The 18,895-nt window shown below is 36.7% G+C and overlaps 3 protein-coding genes across 10 annotated transcripts; 2 read left to right on the top strand and 1 right to left on the bottom strand.

Moving 5' to 3' along the window:
• The first annotated feature begins 321 nt into the window (after positions 1 to 321).
• LOC109863929 (eukaryotic translation initiation factor 3 subunit B) lies at positions 322 to 3,901 on the top strand. Its single transcript, XM_020444620.1, has 3 exons — positions 322 to 581; positions 1,307 to 2,831; positions 2,952 to 3,901. The coding sequence occupies exons 1-3, from the start codon at positions 446 to 448 to the stop codon at positions 3,400 to 3,402; spliced, it is 2,112 nt and encodes a 703-aa protein (XP_020300209.1). The 5' UTR covers positions 322 to 445; the 3' UTR covers positions 3,403 to 3,901.
• LOC109863931 (CDP-diacylglycerol--glycerol-3-phosphate 3-phosphatidyltransferase, mitochondrial) lies at positions 3,849 to 6,788 on the bottom strand. Of its 5 annotated transcripts, none has more exons than XM_020444623.1 (8): positions 6,652 to 6,788; positions 6,042 to 6,243; positions 5,830 to 5,952; positions 5,366 to 5,643; positions 5,009 to 5,283; positions 4,684 to 4,917; positions 4,375 to 4,584; positions 3,849 to 4,220 (listed from the first exon to the last, which is right to left on the bottom strand). In XM_020444623.1, the coding sequence occupies exons 1-8, from the start codon at positions 6,681 to 6,683 to the stop codon at positions 4,018 to 4,020; spliced, it is 1,557 nt and encodes a 518-aa protein (XP_020300212.1). In that variant the 5' UTR covers positions 6,684 to 6,788; the 3' UTR covers positions 3,849 to 4,017. The 5 variants fall into 5 exon arrangements, with proteins under 5 accessions (XP_020300212.1, XP_020300213.1, XP_020300210.1 ...); XM_020444624.1 differs by having other exon boundaries at positions 4,684 to 4,908; XM_020444621.1 differs by having other exon boundaries at positions 4,375 to 4,917.
• A 149-nt stretch (positions 6,789 to 6,937) lies between these two features.
• On the top strand, positions 6,938 to 18,762 carry LOC109863928 (V-type proton ATPase 116 kDa subunit a-like). Of its 4 annotated transcripts, XM_020444619.1 has the most exons (9): positions 6,938 to 7,233; positions 7,396 to 7,701; positions 14,230 to 14,387; positions 15,081 to 15,092; positions 15,800 to 15,926; positions 16,017 to 16,193; positions 16,311 to 16,523; positions 16,603 to 17,984; positions 18,077 to 18,762. In XM_020444619.1, exons 1-9 carry the CDS (start codon positions 7,117 to 7,119, stop codon positions 18,177 to 18,179), a joined length of 2,595 nt encoding a protein of 864 aa, XP_020300208.1. In that variant the 5' UTR covers positions 6,938 to 7,116; the 3' UTR covers positions 18,180 to 18,762. The 4 variants fall into 4 exon arrangements, with proteins under 4 accessions (XP_020300208.1, XP_020300206.1, XP_020300207.1 ...); XM_020444617.1 differs by lacking the exon at positions 15,081 to 15,092 and having other exon boundaries at positions 6,939 to 7,233; positions 14,230 to 14,330; XM_020444618.1 differs by lacking the exons at positions 14,230 to 14,387; positions 15,081 to 15,092 and adding an exon at positions 11,017 to 11,102 and having other exon boundaries at positions 6,939 to 7,233.
• The last annotated feature ends 133 nt before the right edge of the window (positions 18,763 to 18,895 follow it).

Here is an 18,895-nt window from a genome sequence, read left to right as displayed (position 1 = left end):
TTTTATATATATATATATATATACTACATGGTTGAAATCTGTAAACTATTCAAAGTTTAAATCTCAATAATTGACATTTTAGTTAGCAATTAAAATTCAAACTTCGAACATTCAAAATGATTAAAATCGATCAATCGATCGAATTGTTCGAATGCGATTGGTCGGTTCTTCTTCGGTACGAGATTTATCTTGTGTTATCAGCAGCCGGTTTATTAGGGCAGCTGGTTAATTCGGCTTGCGTTCCGATATTCACCGCCAGTACTGAAAATCTATAGCATATGTGACGTGAAGTGTAGAGTTTTAATACTGGCAGCCTTAGTCGGGCGTTGTTTGGCCGCGCTCTCGGTTCTGGCCATGCCATGATCCCGTGAGTTGGTCTATTGGCGGCAGTGCGGTCCGGACGGCACACGTACGGGCGCGAAAGGAATGTTCAGAGATTTCCAAGATGGCGAAGAAGACGCAGGCGGAAAAAGCGGCGCAAAGTGAAGAAACTGCCAAGGCTAATGATGAAGCGCTCAACGAAGACGAGGAGCCCAATTTCAGCGATCCCGAAGATTTCGTAGACGATATCACCGATGAAGGTGGGTTATCTTTTTTTTTTTTTTTTTTTGTTTTCCTGCTCCCTTTGTCAGCCTCGAAGCAATGACATTCGTCCACGTTCGTCGTCGCTAACATTTTCGCGAGAATTGGCGAATTTTGCAGTTATACACGCGCGAATACGATAATCGCGCGCAAAAGAATTCACGAACTATTGTTCGCCGCTTTGTCAAATTTGCGATCGGACACACGCAAATGTCACACGGCGCAAACAGATCGACCTATGCACGTGGCATCGCGGACAATTTAACCTATAAACGGTTTCTCACGGCGCATTTCTTATCTTGCCGCGTTACACAGATATGCATGCATACAACTTTCACTTTTTGCATTCCAATATTCTACACTCGCGGTATTGAAAAATGGATGGTGGTGTTATGAACAGAACTGCTAAAACGTTTTATATAATTTCTTATATTATTTCATATATATATATAATGGAATAGTATTCACGGTGCTACTTAAAATGGCTACTACTGTGTCAACTATAACCAAAATTGTGAAACAAGAAACTCCAAAACCTGCAATTTTAACAAAACTTTGACACTATAAGAGATCGTATGTTCTTGTACTTATGAAACACAAATATTTCATAAATATCTGCAACATGTGTGTAAAAAATTGTTTTAAATGTTTTCTTAAGACTTGTCGAAAAATAAATTGCTTTTGTAATGATAAACACCTACATATTTGCTTCATAAACTTGCAGAGCTTCTTGGCGACATCTTGAAGCAAAAACCTTCAGAAACAGATGGCGTGGAATCCGTCATTGTGGTGGATAATGTACCTCGAGTAGAGCCAGACAAGTTAGAGAAGCTTCAGTCTGTCATTAACAAAGTATTAGGGAAGTTCGGTACAATAGTCAATCAGTACTATCCGGTCAATGAGAGCGACGGCAAGACCAAAGGTTATATATTCCTTGAATATAACAATCACTTAAACGCTCTCACAGCTGTCAAATCAACTAACAATTACAAGATTGATAAGTCCCACACATTCAAAGTTAATCTTTTCACGGATTTCAAGAAGTTCGAAGATATTCCTGAAGATTGGGAACCTCCGAAGGCTCAGCCCTTCAAGGCTGCTAGCGATTTACATTATCATTTGCTGGAGCCTGATGCTTATGATCAATTCTGTGTTCTTTGTGGCAATGGGGCGGGTGTGTCGGTGCAAATTTGGCAGAATTCCGCACCGGAACCTACTCTTCTCGAAGAACGTAATCGTTGGACGGAAACTTACGTAAAATGGTCGCCGTTAGGTACATATTTGGCCACATTTCACAAACTTGGAGTTGCGCTGTGGGGTGGTCCTAACTTTACTCAACAAGCTAGATTTAGCCAACGCGGTGTGGAGTGTATCGATTTTTCACCGGAAGAACGTTACCTGGTGACTTACACACCGCGCACTGATCTCGGACAAGACGGAAAGCGCTTAGTAATCTGGGACATTCTAACCAGCCAGGAGAAACGATCCTTCTTCCCCGATGGATCTTCTGTCTGGCCAATTTTCCGCTGGTCTCACGATGATAAGTATCTGGCTCGTATGGGCGAAGACATCCTCAGTGTGTACGAAACTCCGTCGTTCGGTTTGTTGGACAAGAAGAGTATAAAAATCCCAGGAATTAGAGATTTCAGTTGGTCGCCGACGGATAATGTTCTCGCTTATTGGGTGCCCGAGGACAAGGATGTTCCGGCGAGAGTAACTCTGCTCGAGATACCCAATCGAAATGAAATACGAAATAAAAATTTGTTTAACGTAGCCGACTGCAAAATTTTCTGGCAGAAATCTGGTGATTATCTATGCGTAAAAGTCGACCGTTTTGCTAAGCGCAAGGAAAAAACGGAGCAGAAGTACACTGGTATGTCGTACAACTTTGAGATTTTCCACATGAGAGAGAAACAAATCCCTGTGGACAGTGTGGAGATAAAGGAACCGATTCATGCTTTTGCGTGGGAGCCGGTAGGCAGCAAATTTGCCATCATTCACGGAGAAATACCGAGTGTGAACGTCAGCTTTTACGAGGTGCGATACGGTCATCAGCCGGCACTTCTCAAACGATTAGAAAAAAAAGCTTGCAATCATCTGTTTTGGTCGCCATCGGGTCAATTTATTGTTCTCGCCGGTCTAACAACAATGGCTGGCGCTTTGGAGTTTATCGACACTAATGATTTTACTATAATGAATTCCACTGATCATTATCAAACCTCAGACGTGGAATGGGATCCTACTGGCAGGTGTGTTCACAAATAGTTTTTTTTATATCAGCTTACAATATAGTTGTCGCAATAGTTTTCTTATATCAACTTAAATTAAAAAATCAATTTTTTCACTCTCCTCTTCATGGTTAATTTCAGGTATGTTGTCACAGCGGTGTCTAGCTGGAAGACTAGCGTCGATAACGGTTACTGGATATGGACCTTCCAGGGTCGTATTCTGAAGAGAGTCAACTTGAATGCGTTCAACCAGCTGCTATGGCGGCCACGACACCCGAGTCTGCTCACTGCGGAGCAAATCAAAGATATCAAGAAGAATCTAAAGAAATACTCGGCACAATTTGAGAGCAAGGATCGTATGCGATTGACACGCGCTTCGAAGGAGCTGATTGAAAAACGCTGTTTGTTGATGAAAGCGTTCGAGGAGTATCGCAAGAAACGCATGGAAGAATGGAATAATCAAAAGCCTCGTCGTCTCGAGTTACGTTGCAATATCGACACGGATGAATTAGATTCCGACTCAAAAAATGTAGAGGAAGAAGTTGTAGAATTTTTCGTCAAAGAGGAAACATTCGTGATCGACGAAAAGTAAACGTTTATTGCCGAGAAGCTTTTTAAATTGTTCAACACGTCTTCCGGCTTGGAAATCTCGTGCGATATCAATTGCCATCGTGTTATCGTCGACAGTTGCAGCGATTACAATCGCTGCATTTATCTTGAGTTTGTGTGAATCATGAAGGATAACAGACAATTACCCTTGTATTATTTCTATTATTGCTACAGTCAGAGCGAAGTCGCTTTTATAAACCCAGTGCTGCGCAAAAAGCGTCGGCATCGCAACAACACTAAATTTTATCACATCCCGTATAGAATAGCACGAAGAGAAAAACTTGTTTTGTTTATTGACTCTCTGAATAAAGTGCTAATTTATAACATCAGAAAAACTCATTTCTAAAATTTGTGTACACAGAGATTTAAAAAAGATTTCAGAAAACTTGTGCGAACTATTTGGAATCGAGTTAAGCATCACAGGAAAAATTAACGTACAATCTTTCTATTTATTTAACAAATATATCTTACACAGAATTGAACTTAAAATATGGAATTTGTTTTAACACTACCCCTTGGCACTCTGCGTTGGCGTAGCGACAAACGGTAGATAAAATTAAGTTTTTCTGGAGTGTAAAATACTAAGACGTTGTAATCTTCAGAAATAATAGCGAAAGAAGAGTACGATAGCGCACACCCAAGCTGGCGGTACTCGGTCTTGTTGCGAAAAGGTCTTCCTTGTGACAGGCTTAGCGCAAGAGAACAATCGTGCCTGTTCCTCGTGCAGCGCGTTCTGCAACTTCTTATTTTTCGTCACCAGAGCCAACTGCGTCTCAAGATCTCTATTCACCGATCTATAACCTAAACAATTAATATTACAATATATATTGCATTTTTGCAACAAGAATTGATTATCTTTTGCTTAAAATCTATCGAGAAAAAACATCACGGTATATGCGTAAAGAGCAATGTTAAAACAACAGTTTTTTTATGTCTACAACAACAAAAATCTTACCGAAATTCGGTGAGCCTACAAGAGTCAACGAGGGTTTCTGCTGATTTGGGAAAGTGTACCAAAGACCTTTCGCATGGTATGTCCATCCTGGTTTAACAAACTCCCATAATATCACTCTTTCCTGCTGATTCAGTTTTTCACATAAATTATAAAACGAATTCTCTATCGTACTATATGCTGCTGGAATCTTTCCGGCAATTCCTTTGGCATCTGAAAAATGGGTAAATTGGATCATGATTGAAATATTTAAACAATAAAAAAAATGAAGATAATTTATGTTGATATAAATCAATAAAAATGATAGCGCACTGAAAAATCCATTGGCAGTAGGGTGCGCTGTTAGAAGATGACACGTTGCTCGACACTCTCTGAGCACAGCCTGACTGTAATCGGAAGTTAAATTGAAATAACCGGTCGCCAGTTTAAGCGTAGCTCCTGCTGGAGCTGTTCGTAAAAGCTTCAATGTTACTTCGCTATCATGATAGATATTTAGCTGACCCATTTGCACCAGTGGAAATATCCATGTGTCCGCATCTACAGTATCTTGAAACATTTGCATATTTTGAAATAACGATTTTATATATAAAAAATTTACTCTTTAATTTTTAATCTAATATTTTTTTTTTTTCAATACCTGTTTTGTCGAGATCAGTACGCTTTTCTATTTCGCTTTGAAAAAATGTTTGTATTCTCGATGCGGCCTCTTGAGTAAAAGTGTTCTTCGATCCTTTGTAAGGATGACAATTTATGGCAGAATTCAAGTTTGTATCACCGTCTGGTTGCAACAGAAAGCTAAATTCTGTCACTTTCTCGATCAGTGTATGATAAAAGTCACAAAGTTCCTTGCAATCTTCGATAACAAGATATCGATCCTGACGATTTGTAAAATAATCGTTACTGAGATTTGCCCTAAAATATTAAAATGATTAATTACATAAACAATTTTGTCTCTTTGTTCATTTAATTCAATCAATTTGTTGTAGCAGCTCACCCGCTAATAATCAAGTCGTCATCAATCATGTATATTTTCATGTGTTGCAGACCAATCAACTCGTTGAAACGATCTGGGATCGCTGCCTTCATAATACCGCGCAGATTTGGCGTGTGATAAAGAAATATCTTGCAATTTTTCCCATAATTGCCTTTCAACAACGGTTCAAGCATCTTTCGGGAGTTTTGTTTGCCTCGCGAACCTCTCATGTAATCCAACAAAATTCGTACTTGCACATTGCCATCACCCGTATTCATTGCTTGTTTTATCACGTTTACCTGCGCAAAGAAACAAACTTTTGTTTTTTTTGAAAAAAAAAAAAATTAACTTTTGTTTTAATTAAAATCATAGACTTCTTACAAATTTGTTCTCAATTTCGAACAAAACACCTCTAATTTTGCTCGAAACGATTACCTCGACAAGATTTTGTAACAGAAGCATTATTTTATTTTTATTGTACCTACTAGCTCGGTCTCTAGAGTGCCAGTACCTAAATACAGAGAGGCCAATGTGATTCTCTTCCTGGCGTGCCTGCATTTTTCCAACAGGGTTGTGTAAAACGCTTGTGGCTCATGAACTATAGTGATCTATTAAAAGAAAACAGTTTTAGTGAAGAAATAAAAAAACCATTTAATATTTTTCATATACTCTTTATAGCATAAATGTGTGCGATTACCTTGGAGCTATTCACAGGGAACACGGGAGCTACAGTGCGCAACCAGGATAACAAGTGAACTTCCTGTTGGACGGGAATTTCCAAGTCTTGCAACTTTTCGTCGTCCAATATCATTATAAGCGACTTGTGTCTGACAAACAGTGAATTTATGCAGCAAGTCTTTGCTTTACTTGCAACATCTAACAAGTTTCGTTCATGAAACCTAAGACACAGATGATGAGAAACAATAAGAAATGCAAGTAATTTATTATTTATATTAGTACACGATAAAAGATTACATCATATATTGCGGTACAAAACTTTAATCATACAAATAATATAGAATCAACAATAACATGGATGGAACACACTGTTCCTTCAAGCATTTACATTAATTTATTTGATGCACTTAATTGTTATTATTAGTCATTTAACATTTATATATTTCTCATGTGCATTGCCACATAGCATTGTTTATACAGAATATGTCAATTCTATTTTTAATACACACAATGAGTTAAATGTCACACAAAACTATACTCGAAGGTTATACTTTGTTAATCTAGATTTTCACGCAAGATCTAACATGACACGCGGCTTGTACACCAATATCAAGACAATTCGCACACACCGTTTCAAGATTCGCAGAGCTGAATTGTGCATGAGGGAATTGTCATAAATAATAAATAAACATAAACATTCATATAAACAATCACATGCGTGACTTTAACTTATCCCCTTTCGCCGTTCTCGTTCAACTGCTGCATGTGTCATGTGTCACATGCAAGTTGCGCGCGCAGCGTGTCAGCTGCGTCGGTAATTGCCGATCAAAAAGTGGGTGTTGGTGGACGCAGGTGCTAGCGCACGAGCGCCACCACGTGATTCGCGCTCGCGCACCTCGTGATTCTCTCGCGATCGATTATTATTTATCCGTTCCCACCCACTCCGTTTTTTCCTGAGGAGAGCGCAGTTCCTGGAACACGACAGGGCGGCAAGTGTCCCGGACAGATCGCTATCACGGTTCGCTTATCTTCGGATAATCTCAATGCTCGAATAAGACCGACTTGACTGACACGTTGTTACTTCCACCGCAAAGATGGGCTCGCTCTTTCGTAGCGAGGAGATGACCTTGTGTCAGCTGTTTCTTCAAAGCGAGGCTGCCTATGCCTGTGTCTCTGAGCTTGGCGAGCTCGGTCTGGTGCAATTTCGCGATGTAAGTATCACAATTCTCTAATCACATTTTTATTTTACTAGACTTGGTAACTATCGCGACAGCTCTTTGTGTCTCGCTGGACAGATCTAGACAATCTGGATTTTTTTCTCGTTATCGTGTCAAGGTTGCTGATCCGTAAAATGTATGTATGTTGTGTGTTAGTTGAATCCCGATGTCAATGCCTTCCAACGAAAATTCGTCAACGAGGTACGTCGGTGCGACGAGATGGAGCGCAAGTTGCGCTACTTGGAGAAGGAAATCAAGAAGGATGGTATTCCGATGTTGGATACTGGCGAGAACCCGGAAGCGCCGCAGCCACGGGAGATGATCGACTTGGAGGCCACCTTCGAGAAGTTGGAGAACGAGTTGAGAGAAGTAAATCAGAATGCCGAAGCACTCAAACGCAATTTCCTGGAGCTAACTGAGCTCAAGCACATTCTAAGAAAGACTCAGGTCTTCTTCGATGAGGTGAGTCACTGCCAGTATTCATAAATTTTTACCTTCTTGAATGAAGATAAATTGAGCTTTTCGATTGTTATAAACTGTCAAGGGTGATTTTTACAATTTGTCAAAAAGAGTTAAATGAAAAACAAAACTAATGGAATTGTGAAAAGGGAATGTACAAAAATTTTAATGGGTTTTTCGTCAATTGTTCTGTCCAATTGGAATGTCGTGTGGAATAAACTTTTTATGGATTACATATATAATAGGTTGTAAATATTAATAATTAATAATATTAATAATTCTTAGTTATATATATATATATATATATTGTACAAAATCGACGGACATATAAGAACTTTTTCTCTACAAGAAAAACTATTTTGTCATGAAAGAAGCGCAGTTTTTCTTTTTTTTTTTTATTTTCAAAACATTTATTATTGATTATAAAAACTATTTGTTTTTAATGAATAAAGTGTTACACAAAGAAACAAAAATATTGCAAAGAACTTAATGTTACAACTTACAATTTTGTATTTGTTTGGCTAACATTTCCATAAATTGATTAAACACAATTGTGATAAAGTAGAAATTAGTTGTAACACGCGCTTCGGTATAAAAATCTATTATCACTTTAATGGGACTTCTTGAACTTCCTGTCTCCAAAAATATTTTTAAGTTTCGTCATACAGTATATTTTGTATTTATAAATGAAGTCTTTGTTGCATTTTTATAAAAACAAAAATTCTAAGATATTTGCATGAGGAAATCTCATTGATGTGACAACGTTGCATAAAATTTGTGTATTGGGGAAAAAAATTCATGTAATTAATTATTTAAAAGGGTGCTAGAAAGCTCAAACAAGTCTGTAAGCCGAACAAAATTTCTGAAGCATGACCAAGCTGGAGACTGTGCAAATTAGATAAATATTCGAAAGTTTGTCTTTGCGCTTGTGCAACACTAAATGAGAATGCATTTGAGTTAATTAATTATATATAGGGGAAAAAAAGCTGCAAGATTCAATTATCTGACACAGGCGCATTGATTACTACTCGTAAACATCAGAATGTCTTCCTTGTGTACCACTAATTATTGTTGAGTGATTTTAGGATTATTAATGTGTTAGTGTTGCCAACTAACCAAAAGCCGCAAAGGACACAAGTCACTCGTTCTGCCCTGTCTCCCTTTAAGTCCCTTGAAAGCTGTCCGGTTCCGGTCGCAGTTTTGTATCGATTTTCTATATTCAATTGTAATTAATATTGTTATAGTCGATTTTAGCGTCGAGAGAAACTGTATTGTTAACTTTCGTGCCGTATGTAGCATCAAAGAATTTTTTGAGAGATTGCAATATACAATGTTGTTTCCCTTGCATCGACGATCTCAGCATCTTTGCACACAAACTGAGAACTGTTTTTTGGAGTAGTTTGTAAATGTATCTCTTGAAAAAGTAGTCAGTAAAATAATTGTGTTGAATATGTAATAATTTTAAATACTTCCTCTTAGATGATATATATTTAATAATCTTAATATTTATTAATATTCTGTTTAGTATTTTTTTTTTCATTAAAAACATCTGTCTTCTTTATTTTTTTTTTATTAGAAACATCTCTCTTCTTTATTTTCGTAGTAATCACACCGTTAATTTAGTTTTTTTATTTCTATCTGTTCCTTCCAGTTTACTCCATTAATCAAGAGACGCGGTAGCGTCTCGCGCCAAGTATATTTTAATAACTACACCATAATACCTATATATAATACCTATATAAAGCATAAATTTTTACAAATACAACAAAACAAAATTATCCAAATAAGTCCATCCAGTCCAAAAATTCCAGAATTTTATAACAGAAGACGCTACTGTGTATCATTTACAACGCGGTTATATATTTTACCCATCCAATTATTATACTATTTTTTTTAAAGAAGAACGTGTTTTGGTAAACCAAGTAAACTACTCTTAAAACCTTACATGTTTACATGCATCACCATTTTACTTATCCCTTTATGCATAAACAAAAGAAAGTATATTGTTGTTGGAAAGAAAAACTTTGCACGTTTGTGGGAAAACAAACATGTTTGCATATATATTTACACACATACATACATATACGTGTTGTACATTCAATCAGATATTTGTGAACAATGTTGTTGAAAAATTATATAAATATACAGAATTTTTTTTTATAGTAAATAATTGATACGAGCAGCATAGTGATAATAATAAAATTGAAAATGTATATTACCGTAGGAATATTATATATTTAATAAGAAGCATTAGGTATTGATCTTATTAAAAAAATAACATAAAATTCTCTTAAAATTTATGGAGAAGGTTTTTCTCTAAAAATGAGCTATTTGTAGGCGCGATAAAACAGCATGAAGCCTTGTAATTAATAAAATCGAATTAATGTGCATGGTTTGTACTAATGTCTGCAATATTACTTGATTGTAAAATATATATTGTCTATGTGGAAAACGTTTTATATTCTACGTTAATTCTTTAAAGGCCGATTTTTTACTCACGCTCTTCGTATTTATTTAATACTATTTTAATTTATATTAAAAATATATCTACTGTGCCTAAATATTTAAATCATGGAAAATCTAATGGCCTTTATTGAATTAATAAATGAAATTCTTTGCATGTGGCATGCGTAGAAAAGTAGTGAGATTCTATACGTATGTAAGTGTTTGATTAATTATAAGTAGCACAAAATTGCAGTTTATAATAAATAATATTGTAATATTGACATTAAGTGTAGAATCACGAAAATTACAATTTTTGTGCATGAACGTTACATAGTTTGTGATGCTTATTGACTGCGTGAGCGCGGTATTTTATGTTTGATATTAAATTCATACTTTTTTTGGATCAAATTTAGAAGCTCTATTAAAAGAAAGTGAATTTGTATTTTTTTCGTTTGAAGTTCTCGACTTGTATAGAATAGTTCGTGTTTTTCGACTGTTCGCAAAAATTTGATTTCTACAAAACTCTACATTGTTTTTTTTATGTAAATTAATTGTTTAGAATTGTGATAACATATACATATACACATATGACTAAGCATCACAGACTCAGATTTAATGTTAGACACAGATCAAAATATGTAGCGAACAAAACTACGCGAAATCGAGAAGAGTTCTCTCCTTCTTCTCCTTCTTCTTCGACGTTGGTGAGTTGAAGAGAATTTTGAAACAGAGAGAGAAAGAGAGAGCGAGAGAGAGAGAAAGAGAGAGAAGAAAAGACAGTCTGGTAGCGAGAGCGAGTGGAACGGGAGATAGGGCGAAAGAGGGGTGACATGTGTCTGTTGTCAGGCTGAGCATGGAGGTGTCGTGTCGCAGATGGCAGACCCCAGCCGTGAGGAAGAGCAAGTCACTCTCTTGGGTGAGGAGGGCCTCCGCGCTGGCGGCCAGGCTCTTAAGCTCGGGTAATTAACATGTGGCGTACATCCACATATAATGCAGAGCGCGGCGAATCACAAAGATGTTCTAGAAATTAGAAACGGATACTTTTTCGCAGCTTAACTGAAACATATCCGCTTGAAATTTTGCGGACACATATCATGCGAGTAAAACTAAGTGAATATAATTTCATATAATTATTACATATCTTAACATTTTTTTGTAAAGTCAGTCGTACACTTGAGATTGACACATTTATATTTGGATAGTTATTTCGATAGTTTTTTATTTACTTTATGTATTAGAGAAAATTGGTTTTATATTTTATTATAATAATGCTAAAAAATATTGCATTATTTTTTTTATTTTACTTTATAAATATTTTTATTTAAATTCTAGACTTTTTCACATAGTTTTTAATTTTTCTTCAGATTTGTTTTACTTTATACACAAGAATCTCCACGTTCTGCATTTTCACGATGAATTGAAAATCATTTTAAGTACTTCAGTACGTCGCATGCCTACAGTACGTGTTGCAGATTATCATTAGTCGACCTTTGGATTACTGAGGAACAAGTAAAATAAAAAATTTAACATTGACATTTATAAAAAATGTTCAAAACTATTCCGGCGACAAATTTTACTATTAAAAATAAACATGTATCTGTCGTATTTAAATGGATAATTATTTTTTTATGTATTTAAGTGGATTATTTTATCAGTAATCCGTGGGTTAGAGTAATTCAGGAAATGTGCAGCCAAATAAACTACCGTGAATATTCTTATATGTACTTTGAAACGCGCAGTTTTGTAGTATGTTGCCGTGGAATCAAACATAAACTGAGATAAATAAAACGATAAGTTTCAAGTTAAAAAAAAACTAAAAAATTAAAGATTTGAGGTTTTTAACATCTTTGCTTGAATCTTTAAATGAGAAATATCAAATGTCACGTTGGAAAAATTTGGTCTTGATTCCACGGAACAAAACTGAAAATGTGCTCAGCGCGGAGCTTTCCTATATACAGGGTGTTGAAGAAAAAATCTACTCAAAGGGATTAGTCGCAAGAAAAATCAAATTCTCGAATCGTTATTTTTTTTTTTTTGGTTTCGCTCTGCACCACTTATTTAGAGTAGGCGTAGGGCTAGATACAAATAAATAGTAGAGGCACCCTGTTAGTGTATTCTGTGGTTACAGCACCTGTACACTGCGGCAGACGTAGGAGCACATTATAGGAATCCACTCAGGCAAGCTGTTATCAACCGTTATTTATGGATCTGTTTTGCGAAGCTGTTTTTGCCTCGATGTTGTTGCCTGTGTCTAGCAAAGACCCCATCGCTCAACGAACAGAGCCGCATCCTGCGTTGCTGGAGCATTTTTCGTCACACAAGAGAAAATCTTCTTCCAAACTGACGGCAAAACGGTGAAAATGCAATTCGGTTTACATTGGAAATGCTCCAGAAACGCACTTGAAAAGACAAACGCGACTGTTCGCTTCTATGAATAACCGATGTTTACTTATCGATTGTATTAGTACAAGAAGGCTCTCACTCATTTTCTTGTTGCAAATTACGTGTTCAGAGAAAAAGAAAGAGAAAGAAATCGGCGAAATAGTCGCGCCGACCAATAACAGTTGATACAGTTTGATACGTCACCTGTTTCTTAACATCACTATTTTAAGCAGAGAAAATTCAAACTGTATCGAGTATCTGCCGAACGAAATCGATCGAAGTCCGCTCGCTGTCGAGTTCGATGTTACGCGCGATAAAAAAAAAAGAAAAAAAAAATTGTTGTAATTTTTCATTCTCATCGTAGTTGATGCAAACGTTGTAAATAACAATAAATGATGATGGTGTGGCCATGGGTATGTATAACAAAATTTTCCCTCCTTAACAAAGGATTTGTCTGTCTGTATGTTTATTAAATACGCCGCTTATTCGCATGCTCTCGCACTCCGTTTTATTCTTCGATAATCAACATCAGTGTGAATCATTATTAAAGATTGTTAAAGACGTTTCATTGAGATATTTTTTTTTATCTCTTAATCCAGATCCAAAGACTATTTCAAAAAGTTAGATAAAAAAATACTATTATAAATTATATTGAAAAGGTAAACAAGAGAGAGAAAAATATCAACGAAACTTCTTTAACAATCTAATAGCTTGGCTTGTGTCGTGCTTGATTTAAATAGATTATTGCTATTTCTTTTATTTCACACATCATCTGCCAGTGATGATGTCTTAGTTTGATCGACACTTCTGATCGATTAAAAACTGAATTCCTTGTGAAAACCGAATGTCTGCTCTCGCAGCAGGCGTTGATTCTAAACACGATTCGATAAAGTTGCCTCTTTAAAATTGTCCATAAAATGTGTGTGTTAAAGCTCGATTGACAAAATAATGATAGCTTGTCGATTTTTTTCAGATTTGATAGGAATTGTTTTTGATAAATAGGAATTGCCATGCATATATAGTATTTATTGGGGTAAAAATTTAGGAATTTTTTAATTTGTTAGTGTTATTATAAACACTGTGTGATGTATATAATTTTCTTTTATTTGAGTTGAAAATTATTTTCTCATGATATTTATTTATACCACACCCTTTTTAATGCATTGAATTAAAAGTAAAGAGATACAATTTTTAATAGTCATGTTTGAACACGCGTTTACGTAAAATTGTTCCCCACATGGATGTTTTTAAGTGTAAATTGTATCCACATCGGCACATGTATCTCTCCGCTTCTCTTGTTTAACTATCACTTGACAATCCAGTTAACTTCTATTATCGTTACTGTTTTCACGTTTTGGCAATTCATATTTAGCATACAACTTGACGAACTTGAAATATTTCGGTGCAGAATATTTTGAACGTGCAGAATAATATTAACTTTTATAACTGTTTTTGTTAATTATTTTGCAATTGTAAAAGAAAAAATAGGGAAATTAAATTATAAAGAAAGAATCGCGTAATCAAATAGTCGTTCTTTTTTGCAACATCTCGCGTTATTAAAAAATATTTCAAGTTCATCAAAAAACCAGCAAGAGTAACCAGTGACAAGTCCCTTTATAAATGAGAGACAGAGTGACGAGTTGGAGCATTGTGGTCGTGTCTAGTGTGGCTAATGTGGTTGTGTCTTGTCTGTTGTGTCGTCAGCAAGAGCACGCGGGCTTGAACCCCACCGAGTCCATGACACGTGCGTTGATTAGCGATGATAATATCGCTCGCCAGTCCGCCCTTGGCCCTGTCCAATTGGGGTACGTACTCCCGTTACACTTCCATCCTTATCGTACCAAGTCCCAGGAATCCGAAGAGTTGAATGAGTTTTTCGATTCTGTCTCAAGCTCTACATATACTTAACGATTTAAAAAAAAAAAACTTAATCTATAGATGTAAAAATACGTCAAAGAAATAGAAGAAAACAAAACAATATTTTCAAATTATATACTTCCTACATCTTTTCGAGCAAATTTCATGTATTTGCTGAATTAGTTCAGAGATTATCGAATATTTGAAACTGTACAAATCGATAGTTTGATTTTAACAGTATTCTTTTTCTTATTTTTTATAGAGATTCAATATTTTTGCGACATTTTTTTAGAAATTTGGTTTTCTTTGATATTTTAGAATTTTCAACGCTTTGGATACTTGGAATTTTACCAACCCGGTATTTTAGATCCTAGAATCCTAGTCTTTGTACATTTGATACTTTAGATCCTTAAAATTTCAAGTCTAGAAAACTTTTGAGATCTTTGAATATTAAATCAATTTTATTTATATATATATTCAAATATATTTAGCACACTTGAATGGGATTATTTTTATTCTGAACAACAAAAAATTCAAAATAAAATAATCACATTCAAATGTGAATGTTTTGAATCTTGCTTTTGATTTTAAACTTTTAAGGATTTAAAGATTTTAAGATTTAAGATGCACTATGAACAATATTTAAAAACAATTTCTAAAGGTTTGCCGTGAATTTTAACCGTAATATATAGTAACAGTTATATGAAATCGTTGCATATGAAATCTTAATGTAAGAAACAATTAACGTAAAAAAAAAATTTCTCTATTGACGTAAAAAGAATTTATGGAAAAATACGTGTATACTTTGTAACAATGATTTTAATTATATTTTAACGTCTTTTACATCAGAATTGGCAAATTGGAATTCATCTCTATTACGTTGGTCACGTAACGGAATTTAACAAAAAAATTTCATACGCAACAACTTGTTAAAAATGTATGGCTCCCATGGTATTTAGCATTAGTATGTTCTGATGTTCGAACATACCTCGAGTTTGTTCCCTGTGATACACGTGTACTGTTTGTTGGAGTATGTCGCTCAAAGATCGTCTCAAAGGATCCATAGAATCGTTGACAGAAGTGCTCTGCTGAGGTATGTAGAAAAAAAAAAAGAACAGAATGACCATGGCTACAGAAATCATCATTTCTCAATTGGCTAGCGATTCCACGGGAATGATCTACACGTCAAGTCTCATTGACCGATACAGATTGAAGGCTAATATCGTCGTAACAATTCATCATTTCGATGCTTCACTCGAACCGCAAGAAACAAAACAATCGTGACGAGTTTTACCTGTGCAATTTGCGTTAACGCACACCTGATGGCCGATCTAGACAATCTTAAGTACTTGATTTTCGATTTGTATTAATACGATATCTGTTAACACATTGTTTTTTTGTGTGATCACGCGAGCAGCTTCGTCGCTGGAGTTATCCTGAGAGAACGCATCCCCGCGTTCGAGCGCATGCTGTGGCGTGCGTGCCGCGGAAATGTCTTCCTGCGCCAAGCGGAAATTGAAACTCCTCTGGAGGATCCTTCGACGGTAAGTCTTGTCTTGTTACATTAACGTTCGGAAATTGAGTTGTGATTCAATCGAAGAAAATTGATCCTAACTCGACAATGACGAATGTAGGGGGACCAGGTGTACAAATCGGTCTTCATCATCTTCTTCCAAGGCGACCAGTTGAAGACTCGTGTGAAAAAGATCTGCGAAGGTTTCAGAGCGACTCTGTATCCTTGTCCGGAAGCGCCAGCTGATCGAAGAGAGATGGCAATGGGTGTCATGACACGCATTGAAGATTTGAATACTGTGAGAATATATTTTCATGCTTCATGTACAAAATATATATTGCGAGATAATATTTTTAACATCTATAAACACTTTCTTGTGCGTAAGCTAATAATGAAATAATATTGATCTTATCAGGTCCTAGGACAAACACAGGATCATCGTCATCGCGTTCTAGTGGCTGCCGCGAAGAACATCAAGAACTGGTTCATCAAGGTCCGCAAAATTAAGGCGATCTATCACACTCTTAATCTTTTCAACTTGGACGTAACTCAGAAGTGTCTGATCGCCGAGTGCTGGGTGCCTGTCTTGGACATCGAGATCATCCAATTAGCGTTGAGACGCGGAACGGTAATTAACGAGCGCGAGATTTATTATTTTCATGATTTTCATCTTTCCAGAAGATTAACGTTTGTTCTGTTATTTTTAGGAGCGCAGCGGAAGTTCTGTACCGCCTATCCTGAATCGCATGGAGACGTTCGAAGATCCGCCAACATATAATCGCACAAACAAGTTCACGAAAGGCTTCCAGGCATTAATCGACGCGTACGGAGTCGCCTCTTATCGTGAGATGAATCCTTCGCCCTACACCATCATCACATTCCCGTTTCTGTTTGCAATAATGTTCGGCGACACCGGCCACGGTCTCATAATGTTCTTGTTTGGCGGATGGATGGTACTGAAGGAAAAACCACTGGCAGCTAAGAAAAGCGACAACGAGATCTGGAACATCTTCTTTGGCGGTCGTTATATCATCTTTCTTATGGGTCTGTTTTCAATGTATACGGGTCTTATTTACAACGACATATTCTCAAAGTCGCTCAACATCTTTGGCTCCAACTGGATGGTGAACTACAATCGTAGCACCGTCCAGACAAACAAGGATCTAACGCTGAATCCCAGTTCCATCGACTACATCGATTATCCTTATCCATTTGGCATGGATCCAGTGTGGCAATTGGCCGAGAACAAAATCATCTTTCAAAATTCGTACAAGATGAAAATCTCTATTATTTTCGGCGTGATACACATGCTGTTCGGTGTGATGGTCGGACTGTGGAACCACATGTACTTCAAAAGGCGTCTGAACATCACCTGCGAATTCGTACCGCAAGTGATTTTCCTCATGGCGTTGTTCTTTTACATGGTGATACTCATGTTCGTCAAATGGATTAAATATGGACCGAAGAACGATTTAATCGAAGGTCCTGGCTGCGCGCCCTCAGTACTTATCACTTTTATAAACATGGTTCTCTTCAAGCCCGCTGCGAAAGTCGGCCAGTGCGATCCTTACATGTACGGCGGTCAAAGCGGTTTACAGAAATTCCTGGTAGTCGTGGCTGTGCTTTGTATACCGTGGATGCTGCTGGCGAAGCCAATCTTGACGATGCGCAATCAGAAGAAGCAGCACTATCAGCTTAACAATCACGGCGCCGAAAACGGCGATGTGGAAACTAGTATGGGAGCGTTGCAGCAGAGTGGAGGCGTCGTTCAGAGCGGCGGTGGTCACAAGGACGAGGACGAGAACACAATGGAAATGTTCATTCATCAGGGCATACACACTATTGAATATGTCCTTGGTAGCGTGTCGCATACCGCTTCCTATTTGCGATTGTGGGCGTTGTCTCTCGCTCACGCCCAGCTGTCCGAGGTGCTGTGGAACATGGTGATGAGAAACGGTCTGGCGAGAGAAGGTTGGGACGGCGGCATTGTTCTCTACGCTGTCTTCGCCTTTTGGGCGGTACTCACTGTAGGAATCCTTGTGCTCATGGAAGGTCTTTCGGCATTCCTGCACACGCTTCGGTTGCATTGGTAAAAAATTTCGCTCGCGACAGCTTTCTATAATGTTTTTCAAGTATTTATATTGGACTATTTTATATATATTTTTCATATTTAACTTTCAGGGTGGAGTTCCAAAGCAAGTTCTACGCTGGTTTGGGCTACAGCTTCCAACCGTTCTCTTTCGAAGTCATCCTCGATGCTGCCCAAGCGACTACTGAGGATTAAAATAATTACTCTTTAACTAACAATTCGTCATTATTATTATCTGTATCAATATGAGGATGTGATCAGTCCACCAATCCGCTTGAAACAAGTCAGTTATATAACTAGAAAGATAGAGAACAAAATGTCTCTATAAATAAAAAATTATACTCGTAGATTAAGTTATTGATGGACAAAAATACAAATTATTCCCCCACATCTCTTATGTAGTTTACGCAAACGAGCAGCGCTTTGATCGATAAGATTATAAGATTTATAATGCGAGATGATGACGAGAAAATAAGTCTCGATAAATTTTTTTTTCTCATCTGGTAACATGTAAATAAGATGTATATTGAATATTTGAAACTTTTTTCTTTGAGTGTGTAAAATGTGTGGCAATTATACGTAGATCTCTCTTTTGTCATTATCTAATATTAAAAGTCTCAGCAGTTTTACGAATTGCAGTTGCTGTTTTACGCGATCTATACGAAAGTTCTCGTTACACATTGTAGAGCCTGTAGATCTGGAAACAAATGTATATCGCATAGACGATCGATGTTGTTCAGAATATCGTTATGTAATAAAGAATGTGGCATATGATTGAGGGGCGTGTTTCGTGAAAACTCGGTGATTGCATTATGTTCCGACCCAGCTCGACAAGGCGACTTGTACGCACTTTATCAAAATCGATTTTATTTTGGAAATTTCACTTTTTTTTTCAAATGTTTGTTTTGTAT

This window comes from Pseudomyrmex gracilis, unplaced genomic scaffold, assembly GCF_002006095.1.
Source record: "Pseudomyrmex gracilis isolate BER0280 unplaced genomic scaffold, ASM200609v1 scaffold_14, whole genome shotgun sequence".
Lineage (NCBI taxonomy): Eukaryota > Metazoa > Arthropoda > Insecta > Hymenoptera > Formicidae > Pseudomyrmex > Pseudomyrmex gracilis.
This window is presented reverse-complemented; position numbering and strand designations above follow the sequence as displayed.